General features: G+C 49.3%; 1 protein-coding gene across 3 annotated transcripts in view; it reads right to left on the minus strand.

The window, feature by feature from the left end:
* Positions 1-12,756, minus strand: part of Tsen2 (tRNA splicing endonuclease subunit 2) — a 53,470-nt gene that overhangs the window by 5,666 nt on the left and 35,048 nt on the right. For all 3 annotated transcript variants that reach the window (XM_032905876.1, XM_032905875.1, XM_032905877.1), the window contains exons 7-8: positions 6,989-7,039; positions 3,748-3,886 (exon numbers count right to left, since the gene is read on the minus strand). In XM_032905876.1, coding sequence (XP_032761767.1) covers positions 3,748-3,886; positions 6,989-7,039 — 190 coding nt within the window. The remainder of the gene's footprint in view (positions 1-3,747; positions 3,887-6,988; positions 7,040-12,756) is intronic.

Raw genomic sequence — 12,756 nt, forward strand, 5'->3', positions numbered from 1 at the left:
GAGAGCAATCTGGGCAACATAGTAAAACTACTCCAAGATACAAAACAAAACCCAAAGCATCCAAGGGGAAATGAAGGTCTTCTCCACCCACTGAGTTCATGTCTGGAGACACTGCGTCTTTGCCCCAGATTCTGGGGCACTGTATGCTTTGGCTGAACGGTGAGCCACGGGAACATGACTCACCCAGTCCTTCTCAGAAGTGCTCTACAAAGATGTTTTATCAACGTCCCAAGGTGCGATAAGACAGAGCTCAGGCGAACTAAGAAACCAGCTGAGGTCGCACTGGTGGGAAGAGGCAGAGCTGGCTGTGACCTGAGAGCTCTCTCTGTTACCCATGCTGCCTCTTAACACGCTGGACAGCCTCCCTGACAGCTTCTTCTCACATTTCACCCTTAGGACGAGACGGTGGAGAGCTGCTAGGTAGGTAGAGTGGCTGTGATCACCAGAGTGAGACTGAGAGGGAGTCAAAAAGAAACAAAGCAAGGCCATCCCCAGCACAAGCATGAGCTGGGGCCCACACAGTTATCTTGAAATGTCATCTCCGGCAACTGGAGCCCAGTTCACTCCATCAGCCATCTGTGAGTAACCTCCAGGAGTGAAGAAACAAAAGAGGCCTTTTCCCTAGAGGGACGGGCACATAGCAACCTATCAACCACTGTCAGAAAACAACTGCAGGGCTGCTGGTGCCCCCTGAGGACTATCCCACAATTCTAGGTGTTATGAGTGACTGTCCTCTGAGCCTAGCAACTCCCTTGGGAGTTCAGCTGTGCCTCCTTGAACAAGGCTCATCCAGCCAAGCTTATATACACTGTTGGATATTGACTGTCTATATCCACTGAGGGGGAGGAGGAGGAGGAAGAGGAGGAAGAAGAAGGGGAGGAGGAGGAGGAGGAGGAAGAAGGGGAAGAGGAAGAGGAAGGGGAGGAGGAGGAAGGGGAGGAGGAGGAGGAAGGGGAAGAGGAAGAGGAAGGGGAGGAGGAGGAAGGGGAGGAGGAGGAGGAGGAAGGAGAGGAGGAGGAGGAGGAAGAGGAGGGGTGGGGAGGGCCATGAGACCCTCACCTGAGTATCTAGCACTCCCTACACCTGTTGTATGCCACTCTGCCTTAGTTACATGTGACCTAGGGGAGGGCTGGAGTATACAGGCCTGGAAAGACTACGATATTAGGGATAGGGAGGAGTCATCATGGGTCTACAGGGTGAACCCTCATCCCCTCAGGGTAAAGGCTTTCTAGGTGTGTCCTGTTGGGGGTAAAGGAGGACCCACACCATTGTATTCCCTTACCTACAAAGAAGCTCAATAAACGGACTGGCTCCCCAGAGCATTGAATGCGCTGTGGTTCATTTCCTCCCTGGGACATTAGAAGGGTGGATGCTGCCTGGATCTCCACCTGGCAAAGTGTTTTAGTGACACCAGCTTAAGCACGGCCTATTTTAGAGCATTAACGTTTCTATTCATTTTTTTCTAATTGTGTGTGTGTTTTGCCTGCAAGCGTTTCTGTGTACCACATGTGTGCTTAGTGCCCAGCAGAGGTTAGAAGGGGACGTAAGACTCCCTGAAACTGGAGTTACAGATGGTTGTTATCCACCACGTGGGTGCTGGGAATTAAACCCAGGTCCCGTGAGAGTGCGGAAGCCAGTGCGGAGCGGTCTCTCTGGCCCAGCATAAGAATTTTATAGACTGCACTGACTTTCTTTGGGCTACTTAAAAAGGCTGAGAGACATATAGAACAAGCTGCAACAGGGTTGCTTAAGACCTCAAAGGCCACAACTTTCTGGGGCTCTCAAATACCTTGAAATTTATCTGAGCCTCACAAACACTTCTGAAAAGACCCAGCAAGCACTCATTCATATGGGCATATGGAAACAGGATTTGATGATTTATTAAGGAATGACCCCAGAGCTGGAGGGGAACCCAGACAGATGGTTACTAACCCAGGCCCCTGACATCTACAGCTGCCAGGGGTAGCCATGGTGCTTCTGCTCCCCAGAAGTGCCTGTCTCCTCTTTCAATCTTGAAGAGCATCACTAAGTTCTGAGGCTCCAAGATCTGAGTGCCTCCTTGTTGGGGAGCATGTTCAGGGCCTCAGGCATGCATGGCTGAAGCCCTACCATTAAGTTCCTCCTCTGCCCCCAATCTGAAGCTTGCTGAGTACTGATATGTCACAAGTAGAGCTTCCACAGCATGAAGATATGCTTGTGCATAAAAAGATGAAGAGTATTAAGAACAGGCTACTTTGTGGGCTATTTTTTCCTACCCTTTATCCCCCCACCACTCCTGGTTTCACCCCCATCACTAGACAGGAGAGAAAAAAGGATAGAGGAGAAAGAAGGATGGGGGGGGGAGAGAGAAAGAGAGAGAGAGAGAGAGAGAGAGAGAGAGAGAGAGAGAGAGAGAGAGAGAGTGTGAGTGTATTAGAGATCCTTGAATCTAATTTCTTTCCTTTTGTTTCTTCTTTGAGCAGGACTACTAACAAACCACAACCCACCCTCCCCACCCACCCCACAACAACTACCGACCACCAACCCCATCTCTTGGGGCTCTAGCATTTATTTATTCTAAACATCACACATCTGCAGAAACTATATGCCTCTGCTGGAGCACGAGGCAAATCATAGTCAGCCACAGTAGACAGTCTGAAGCAGTCCCATATCCTCATATCTGGGATTGAATTGAAAACACTATAATATTTCTGTGTTCTTAAAGAAACAAAACTTCCAGAATCCTCACTACAGACCTCACCCTCTAAGTGCCTGAAACCCAGACTGCTTCTGTGGCCAAGCACTGCAAATGAGTGCTCCCAGCCTGTGCCTCCAGCAGACGAGTACATCAAGAACCAGAGTCAGCACCCAGACACCTCCTGGTTCCTTTATGTACAAGTGTCACATTCATTCTGTTGGTGGGTTGTCAGGCCCAGCTTCACCAGCAAGTTTCTCCTCCATTTTGGTTCTCTTCAGTTACTGGTAAGACAGCACTCTGAAGACTTTTCATCCCTTACATCCTGGACCAGGTCCCAGCCTGACTCCCTCACATCCTGGATCTGGTCCCAGCCTGACTCCCTTGGGATCAGTGCTCTCCACGTTCTTGCCCCTGTGCAGTTTCTGAGACCTGCTTAGCATGTCCTGCCCCAGCCTCTGTGCTGTTTGCTACCTAGCAAGCCTTTCACAGCCCGAGGGGATCACTGGGGAAGCCAGTGACACACAGAAGTGCTGAAGAGCCTGTGTGCTAGAATCCAAAGTGTGACTGGCCCTGGAAACCAGTGAGGCCTTTCCTCTCCACACTACAGTAAGGAACGATGGTGGCACACAGAATAGCAAAGGGCTGCCATGAGGAGTGTCACGGGAACCTACAGTACCATGCCGGACAGCATGAGCTCAGTACACAACAGCTGGCCTATCATCATAACTCCAGGATGCTTCTCATTTGGAGTCTGAGTCAAGAGAAACTGCAAGAAAGCAGACCTGACTGAAATCCCACAAGCTCAGGACGTATGTGGAGCAGGTGCCATAGCACTCTTGGCTATGACTAGGAAAGTCTGCGCCTGCCAGTAGGCATTCCCAACACACGGTCTTCTCATTCTTTGGATCGAACCCATCCCATCCAAATACCCAGCAATGGTATCCAACAGAACAGATAGTTACCTCGACGCCCCAGGCAAACTGCGGACCCTACACACACACACACACACACACACACACACACACACACACACACACACACACACACACACACACCCGAGAGCCACTCACGCAGATCTGTTCCGTACTTGAGCCCCACTTTGGGCACCCAGCCTTTGCTTCGGAAGTAGTGGTAGGCCATGTAGGTAGTCCTGAAGGTGGGCTGGACCGCAGTGAAGACTTGCCAGAGCTTCACTATGGTCAAAGGCTCCTAAAGTTGGTTTTCAAAAAGATGTTAGTTTGCATTTATTCACTCTGCTCAGAAAGGGAAGAGACATCTAGGCTAGCACGGAACTGCAGCAGCAATGAAGACGAGTGAGAGGGGTTCATTCAGGAGACGTAACTCACACTGTCTACGCGACAGCAACCACTAAGTGTGGCTGTTCCCAACATAGGTGCTACTGTGAGGTCCATCTCAGAGAAAGTAACACAAGCAACCTTAGTCATTTGTGTCATTTTAAGATAATCATACTCTTTCTCCTTGTAGTGCTGGGTATGCAAAACAGGGCCTTGTGCATGCTTAGGCAAGTGCCCTACCACTGAGCCACAGTCCAGTCCCCTGCATGGCTAGATAAACTATGAGCACATTATTAAAATTGCTCCAAGCCAGGTGGTGGTGGCACATGCCTTTAATCCCGGCACTGGCAGAGGCAGAGGCAGAGGCAGAGGCAGAGGCAGAGGCAGAGGCAGAGGCAGAGGCAGAGGCAGAGGCAGAGGCAGAGGCAGAGAGGCAGAGAGAGAGGCAGAGAGAGAGAGGGCAGAGAGAGAGAGAGAGAGGCAGAGAGGCAGAGAGAGAGAGAAAGAGAGGCAGAGAGAGAGGCAGAGAGAGAGAGGCAGAGAGGCAGAGAGGCAGAGAGGCAGAGGCAGAGAGAGGCAGAGGCAGAGAGGTAGAGTTGGAGGCGGAGAGGCAGGCCAATCTCTATGAGCTGGATGCCAGTGTGGGTCTACCAAGTGAGTCCAGGACAGACAAGGCTACAAAGAGAAACCCTGTCTCAGATACAAAAAAATATTCTTGGGGTTGGGGATTTAGCTCAGTGGTAGAGCGCTTGCCTAGCAAGCGCAAGGCCCTGGGTTCGGTCCCCAGCTCCGAAAAAAAGAAAAAAAAATATTCTTGTGTGTGTGGGTTACTGGTATTTTGAGAATAGTGAGATAGTCTCACTGTTGTAGGCCAGGCTGGCCTTGAACTTGCACTCTTCTTGCCTCTGCTTCTCAAGTGCCCAGAAAAGTCTACAATGACCCCTGTGGCTCCCAGCTGAGGTTCTCTCTCATTCATCTCCTGAAGGGATCTAGAGGACTCAGAAAAGGAGACGCAGGGGCAGGCATGCAGCTTGGTGGTGTTGCTCAGACACAGGCCCTGGGCTCTATCCTTGAGAGAGGGACAGGAAGAAGAGGAGGACAGGGCCATGGTGAGGACAGGCTAACATTTAGAAATGAGAAACAATAAAGGTCAAGGGGGCGGAGGCCAAGGAAGGAGGTGGGGATCTGGGGAAGGACGTTGTAGACACAAGAACCAGTGGCATGTGGTGTTGGGCTCAAGTGTAACAAGCCCACGGGAGCTTTTAAAACACGCTTCCATGGGCCCTTCAGTGAGTAGCTACGGCAATGTCGGGTCAGGCTTAGGAAAGTAAGAATAATTTTGTAAGTGAAATTTTCATTAAAGACCCAAATTGATCCTTGGTTCCATCTTAGATTTTAGATAGAAGAACAGCCACCTCATGGAGCAGCAGGATAACCCAGCTGTGCCCAGAGAAGGGCTTGACTAGAACAAGAACTTCCCCGGGTTCCACCAGGAAACAGTCACAAGTAAATGGGTGGGTTTGGGATGTCTTTTCTCATTCCACTGCTTTGGGAAATGATCTCCTCTTCAGCTGCCTGGGGCCCGGCCTCTCAGTGAGACGCCCTCAGTTCAGCTCAGGCTCAGCTTCAATTCCACGAATATGGCCTGGCTGCAGCTCACTGGTGGAGCATGTGCTTAGCGTGAACAAGGCCCTAGGCTCCATCCCCAGACGACAAATAGTCCCACAAACACCTCGGGTCAGTTTTTGTTCACACCTGTGTGGCTTCACTCCCTCACTAACTAGGTCTCCCCAAGAGGGTGGAGTCCGGCATGGAGCCCGAGGATCCCCAAGAAGCAGACACAGACACAGATGTTTGTCTCCTTTCCTCTTCATTACCGTATCCTAAGTACTCTGAATAGGCATTACATCAGCAAGGTGCCAAATTCAAAACGGACAAAAAATGTCCAGTGAGAGGCTGTCCTTCATCTGCCTAGAGGTAATACCTTGGCAAAGGCGAAACCAGAGATATTGAAGACACACACACACACACACACACACACACACACACACACACGCACACGTGCGTTTACCAGCTGGTTTTAACCACACTAGCCAGGTGGCCTTGGCTGAGTTACTTATTTTCTCTAAGCCTCAGTTAGCTTGTTAATGCAGGTCCTCCAAGAGGTGGAAAAGATCAGAAATAGCACAGGCGAGCTGGTCACCAGGGCTCACACACGTAATTCTGAAACTCCGAGAGAGGAAGTAGGTAAGTTGGTCTCAACACTGAGTCTAACCTAGGCTACAAACAGTGAGTCCCAGGCTATAAAGGAAGATCTTGACTAGAAATCAAAAACAAAGGTCTGGAGAGATGATTCAGTGTTAAGTGAGAGCACTGATGTTAGCATATTTCTAGCACCCACATGGCAGCTCACAACTGTCTGTACTCTAATTTCAGGGGATCCAGTGCCCTCAGTGATGTCTGTGAACACCAAGCATGCGAGGGGTGCACACGCATTCTGGCAAAATGCCTATACACATAAAAACAAAACAAAACCAAAATATAAAAACCAAGCAAAACCCGATGAATTTAAAGGGTCCGACACTCAGCATGTGTACAACCACATAGTGGTGAGTTTGGTTATTTTTGCAGTGCTATGGATGGAACCCAAGGCTGTGCACATGCAGAGCAGGCACTGTGCTGGGTGTGTGTGTGTATGGTGGGGAGGGGACACCCAGCCTGCAACTTTGCGTTCTGCTGGCGATGTTAGGACCATCGTGATACAGGTTTCCTTCTCCTTACGTAACAGGCTGCAGTTCCCAGCCTCTGAGAGAGACGCACGCTAAAAGGGTCATCCGGCTTCTGCCTGAACTGCTCCAGCTGAGGTCCCTTAGTTTGAGCAGGAAAAAGAGCAGTTCAGTTCTTTTTTTTCAGTCGAGGTTGACACTTTAAAGTCGAGGTTGGCTTTAAAGCTCCATGGGAAGGGGCTTGACCTACTGTCAACGGGGGACAAAGGGATTGTGTGCACAAACCTTACCTTCTCATAGTAGATACTTAAACATCCCAGGGCGTATGCCAGGAAGAAAGCCTACAAACAAGCAGGGAGAGTTCTCATTAGAAACACCGCTGTTTTCCTAGGGTGGGCATGGGGCTTAGTGGGGGAACAACTGCCTAGCTCATCCTTGGTTCACCCCCTATCATCCAACAGAAATAATAATAGCTTTCTGACAAAACCAACATGCCTCGAAACCCCCATCTTTCCCGAGAGCCTCATGCTGTGGCTTCTGTCAGGGCAGTCAGGATCCATGATCCTCAGGCACCCAGGGGACAAGGTGTGGGCAGTACTGAAAGAGGGGTTAGAGTGACACTGGGTTACTTTGTATTTTATTGACTGCAGTGCTAGCAACCCAGGGAGGGCCTCCTGCACGCCCAAACTACCCTGCTAAGCTACATCCCAACCGGACATTTCTCACATCAAAGTATTTTAAAAGGCATGATATGCTACCCACAACTAATCACAAATGGCCACTGCTTCCAGGGGCAGGGCAGGAGGGTCCTTGAGTAGAAACAGGACTTGGCTTCTTTCTTCTCTGTCTCCTCCTGTCCCAAGCCTGTGCACACGTGGCAACAGGGGGCCAGAAAGCTGAAGGGTGCAGAAGTGTCCAGGGTTGAGAGGGTGCAGGGCCTAGCACCTCAGTGGCTTCCTTGGAATCTCCAGAGCCACTGCTGTTGTCCATTGTGGCTCTCCACACTGTCTGGAGGTCCTGGGTGCCACACTCAAAACTATCTGCCTCACTCAGGCTGCTGCTAGGTGGGGAGGACACAGGCAGAGGAAAAGCAGCCCACAGCCTGTGGTGAGCTCACAGCAGACCCCATCCTAGCCAGACCCCACAGTGATCTGCAAACAGGGCCAAGACAGGACAAATCTCACTCAGGCTTGGATTAGAAAGTGGTTATTTTTCATAAACACACTGTTTAGAGCAGGGTGTGGTGGCTCAGACTTGCTCCCGGAATACGACCATCCCTCCCACTCCTGCTCTCTGCTGTGTTAATGGCCTTTTCCTCACCACAGGCTCAAGCAACTCTTTTGCTTCCGCTCCAGAGCACCTGGCTTTTGTCTGGAAATACCTTCCACTCCAGCACCTCTTTAAGGCACTATGGCCTCCCCACAGGACAGTCCGGCTCCCTCTGGTGAGCACTCAGTGCTTGTGCTGAAAGAATGGAAGGAACCCAATGCCTGCCTTGGCTTAGGCCCAGGTAGCTAGATCCACCCGCCTCAGCTTGCTGCTCCAGGAGCCCACGCGTCCGAGAGAGACCATACTTCTTTCCTCTATGATCTCTATGAACTTACTTTGGCCTCACCTCACTCTTACCACCGCCATTTCCTGACACTGAGTACTGCAGTGTGGGTAAGCCAGGGTGACTGAAGTACCGCAGAAAGGATAAAGCTGTCCTTAGGTGGACAAGCTCCCTTCATTTTGCCGAATTTGCCTTTCTTGGTGCAGAACAGTATAATACGGAAAAAGAAGCTGCCTCAGAGGACCCTGGAATGAGCTCAAGCTGTCACCGAGGTGGTGGTTTAAATTATTTATATTTTTAATTTTTATTTTATGTGTAAGGGTGTCTGCCTACACATATGTATGATGTGTACCATTTTGTGCCAGGGATCCAAGGAGGCCAGAAGAGGCAGTCAGATCACCTGGGACGGGAGTAACAGCTCCAAGTCACACCGTGTGGGTGCTGGGAGCAGACATTAGGTCCTCTTGAGGTTCGAGTTCTCTCTCCAACCTCACTGAGGTGTTTTATTTGGAATGAAGGCCTCAGGAGGCAGAGGAAGGAGGACCGTGAAGCTGGCTTCATCAGCAAGCTTTCCCTTTTGGAGACTGTTTCCATCACAGGTATTTAGGTGAGGGTCCACAGCACTGGAAACCCACACCTTGAAGACAGAACTCTCCAAAGCTGTGGAGCAGCCTGGCTCTGTATCATATGACGCCCTAAAGGAGAGCACAGAATCACCGGTGTGGCTCTGCCCTGGCATGGTTCAAGAGCAAGAAGCCAGCTGTGAAAGACACTGTCAGCACATCTGAGTGACAGCTTTTATCCTCCGACAGAGGAAAGGGCAAAGTCACTGTGAATTCTTCTTAATTTATGATGGGCATCAGCGATTTAGAGAGAGGACATCTTGCTATAGGGGAGAGAATTAAGGCATCACTGACTGGCCACCTACTCTACCTACTGTAGAGTCAGGAGAGAAACGCGCATGCACATTACATTTGTGTTACGTTAATGTGATGTCTGAGGCGGACCATGAACTCAAAGAGAATTGTTACATCGAATAAGCAGAAGGAGGCACATTGAATGACTTATTTTTTTCTTTAGAGTTCCCCTAGCACCCCCATCCTTCTACAAGTCATGATCAAACCAAATTCTGCTGGAGCTCATTTTAAATTTAGAGGAAAGAACAGACAGACAGACAGACAGACAGACATACCTGCCATTCTGTGCATCAGGACAACAGAGAGAATCAGAGACTAAACTGGGGCCATCTCCACGCAGGATGCCAGCATCCTTGGTGAGAGACGTGAATGTAGTTTCCTGCTTCCTCAGAGAGACTCCTGACACATGTCACACCTCATGGGAACTTCACAATAACCTTCTGAGGGGAACATCCCGGAACGTCACCCATCAGAAAACCAAAGGATGCCACCTCTCACGTGCTACGTAGATGAGGAAAGTATTTTCTCCCTGCTTTGTTTTTGTTTTGTTTTTTTGAGACAGGGTTTCACTGTGTCTGACCTGTAACTTGATTTGTAGACCAAGCTGATCTGGAACTCACAGAGATCCCCCTGACTCTCAGTGTTGTGGTTAAAGGTGTGGGCTACCACACCCAGCCCTATTCCTCTTTGTCTATAATATCACATCTATCTTTACCACTGGGGGAGCAAACCCAGGGTTGCAGGCATGTTAAGCAAATGCTGCACCAGGTGTTAGCATACCAATCAGCACCATCTTGTTTATTTCCATTTATCACTGGTAGTTCACAGCAAATGCTTTACAGTTCAGACTCTACAATCAGATAGCTTAGGTTCGAGTACTGATCTTGAGCAAGGAACTTAACCAGCCTGAGGTATAGTTTCTTCCCAGGTCAGAGAGATCACAACACGATCTAGGGTAATCTGAGGACTTAGGGAGATAACACACAAACCGGTCCTTAGCAGAGACACTAGACCATGCATACAGAACATAAGACCAGCACACTTGGTATTCCATTGTTCTATGATGTGTGACTTCCTTTTGAACCCTGGAGCTGAGCCCACATAATCGTGGGCCAATGAGAGACACACCCCTGTGAAGCTTCCATGGAAACCACTGAAAAGCAGCAGCATTCTCTATGGTTCCCGGAGTGGATGATGTGGGTGAGGCAGATAGGGCAGGTGCTGTTACACGAACCTCCCTTCCTCTACCCCGACTGCAGACCCCCAAAAGAACAGGAATGAGGTCCTTTTCCTGCTCACATCTCTAGCACCTACCCTGGCAGACACAGGAGGTCCCCCTGCAATGCTGACTGAACAAAAGACCACCCTACTTGCGCCATTCCCCTTACAGGGGGCTCTCCCCACCTAAGGATAATTTCTGTGTGCAAAGGATAAGGAGATCATGGTGCACATGAGGAACCAGAAAAAAACACGACATGTCTGTAGGAACGTGGAAGTCATCATGTGAACCAAACTCAGTCAGGCTCAGAAGGCCACATTCTACAGGGTCCTCCTTCAAAGGTAGAATCTGGAATTAAATTTATAGGTGCTGCTCAGAAAGGTAGAATGGAGATCGTGAGAGAACGAGATCTTAGGGAAAGAAGAGAAGGTAATGGGATCCGTGTGAGAGCAGAGGTGTACTTATCTAAGGGCTGTGAGGGAGGGGTTCAGTAAGACAGGAACTAGGGGCAGAGGAGAGGACAAGGAGAGGGGAAGAAATAAAATATATTGACATACATGTCAGTTAAGGAGACTAGGCCTTCGAACTGTCAAGCCCAGGCAAGGCAATTACTAATAGAAAAGACCCCAGGCTCCGGCCTTCATGTGCGGATAATGGTTCCAGAATGCCTAGAGGTAGAGTAAGATAAAGCTCATCTACATCAGAATTCCAATGTGCGTTAAAATGAGCCTGCAAGCTCACTTGGTTGCTTCTCTATTTTGGTATTTGGAGAGCCCAGCATGTCCAGGGTGTTATTCTTTGGCAATCCTGGACTCTTACAATACCATAAAGAAGCATGCTTTGTTTGCTAACTCAGTTTTGAAGTGAAAAGAAGAACAAACCCAGTGAACCAGGCTAGAATGTCAAAGAGAAACATTTGTGGCACTCACTTAAGTTAAAGAGTTCATTTGCATCTGTGTGGTGTTTACTAGTTGGTTTCCGAAACTTCAGTTTCCACTCTTTTTCTTCAGTGCTGGGGGTTCCTGGGGAAGGAGCCAGGGCCCAGGAGCCCCATAGGGAATCACTTCATTATGGATGCATAGCCCCAGCCCTGGCATGCAATCTATACGTCACACTATACGTCACAGCTTCTTAGAAGAACTTACTCATAGGGCAAAGGTATATAAGTATTTAGCACTGGGTTTTTTGTTTGTATTGCTTTTGAGATGGGACTCATGTAGCCCATACATGTTCTAAGTAGCTGAAGCTGGACTTCAACCTGTGATCCTTCTGCCTCTGCCTCCCAGCACATGTCACCACCGTGGCTATCTTTCTTTAACTGCCCTGAGCTGTATTTTGGCATACACTTCGAGGCAGGGTTATAGCCTCTTTCCACATGGTTAAAGAGATGCTCCAACACCGTGCATAGGTCCACTGTTTTTTTTGTTTTTTTTTTTATTTCATGGAATACCGAAATCCCACCTACCAAAGGTCTGTTTTAGTCTCCTAGGGCCCAATCTTTTCACTCGTACACTTTAAACTAGCCTAACCTTTTACTACCAGCTACCACATTTATTGTTTGGATTGTTTTGCTCTTGGGATGGGGTAGCTCAGTGGTGAGCTCCTGTCCAGGATACACAAAGTCCTGGTTTGGCCCCCAGCAGCTGCTGCAATTTCTTAGCTAGTGTCATGATTCTAAATGAAGGTTAGGAAGTGACACGGGGAAGAGATGCTAGGATCCTCTCTTCTTCCTACCAGCACAGGAGCGGGGTGGACAAAGCAGACCTCACAGCTGCTCAGAGGGGTTTCCCTGGGCATACAGGGGAGCTGGTTTTAAGTATGGAGACAGAGAGAAATCTGAGCTCTTTGAAAAGGCATTCATTTTTACAGATAGAATCAATACTTCAATAGTAGTAAAAAGTAATCACACATTTCTGTGTGGAAACGGAAGCTATCCACATGGGTGGAGTCTGAGGTTGGACACCAGAGGGGAGAAGGGGACATGGAGAAAGGACGGGCTGGACCCATTTCATCTTTGCCCCAGCCTCTCCTGTCCATGAAACTGAGAATGCTCTACATGGTGTCCAGCTTGAGGTCACCATGCCTGTTTGGTACACAAAAATATGGCTGGGGCAACTGGATAGTGGAAATTTGCATTTACTCAGTTTTAATTAGTTTACGTTGAAACAGTCAGGTGTGGCCAGCGGCTACTGAATTTCAGGGTGGACTATCAGCCTCAGGTGAAAAACTAAGAGAAAAGGTGCTGTCCCCACACCACTCCCTGCTCAGCCTGCATCACTGTTCCCAACTCCAGCAAGGACTGGAAATGGAAGATTCCACACGCGGCTCTGACAGGAGCACCGTGGATGAATACAGCAAATGCCCCAGAGA

Source organism: Rattus rattus, chromosome 6 (assembly GCF_011064425.1).
Source record: "Rattus rattus isolate New Zealand chromosome 6, Rrattus_CSIRO_v1, whole genome shotgun sequence".
Lineage (NCBI taxonomy): Eukaryota > Metazoa > Chordata > Mammalia > Rodentia > Muridae > Rattus > Rattus rattus.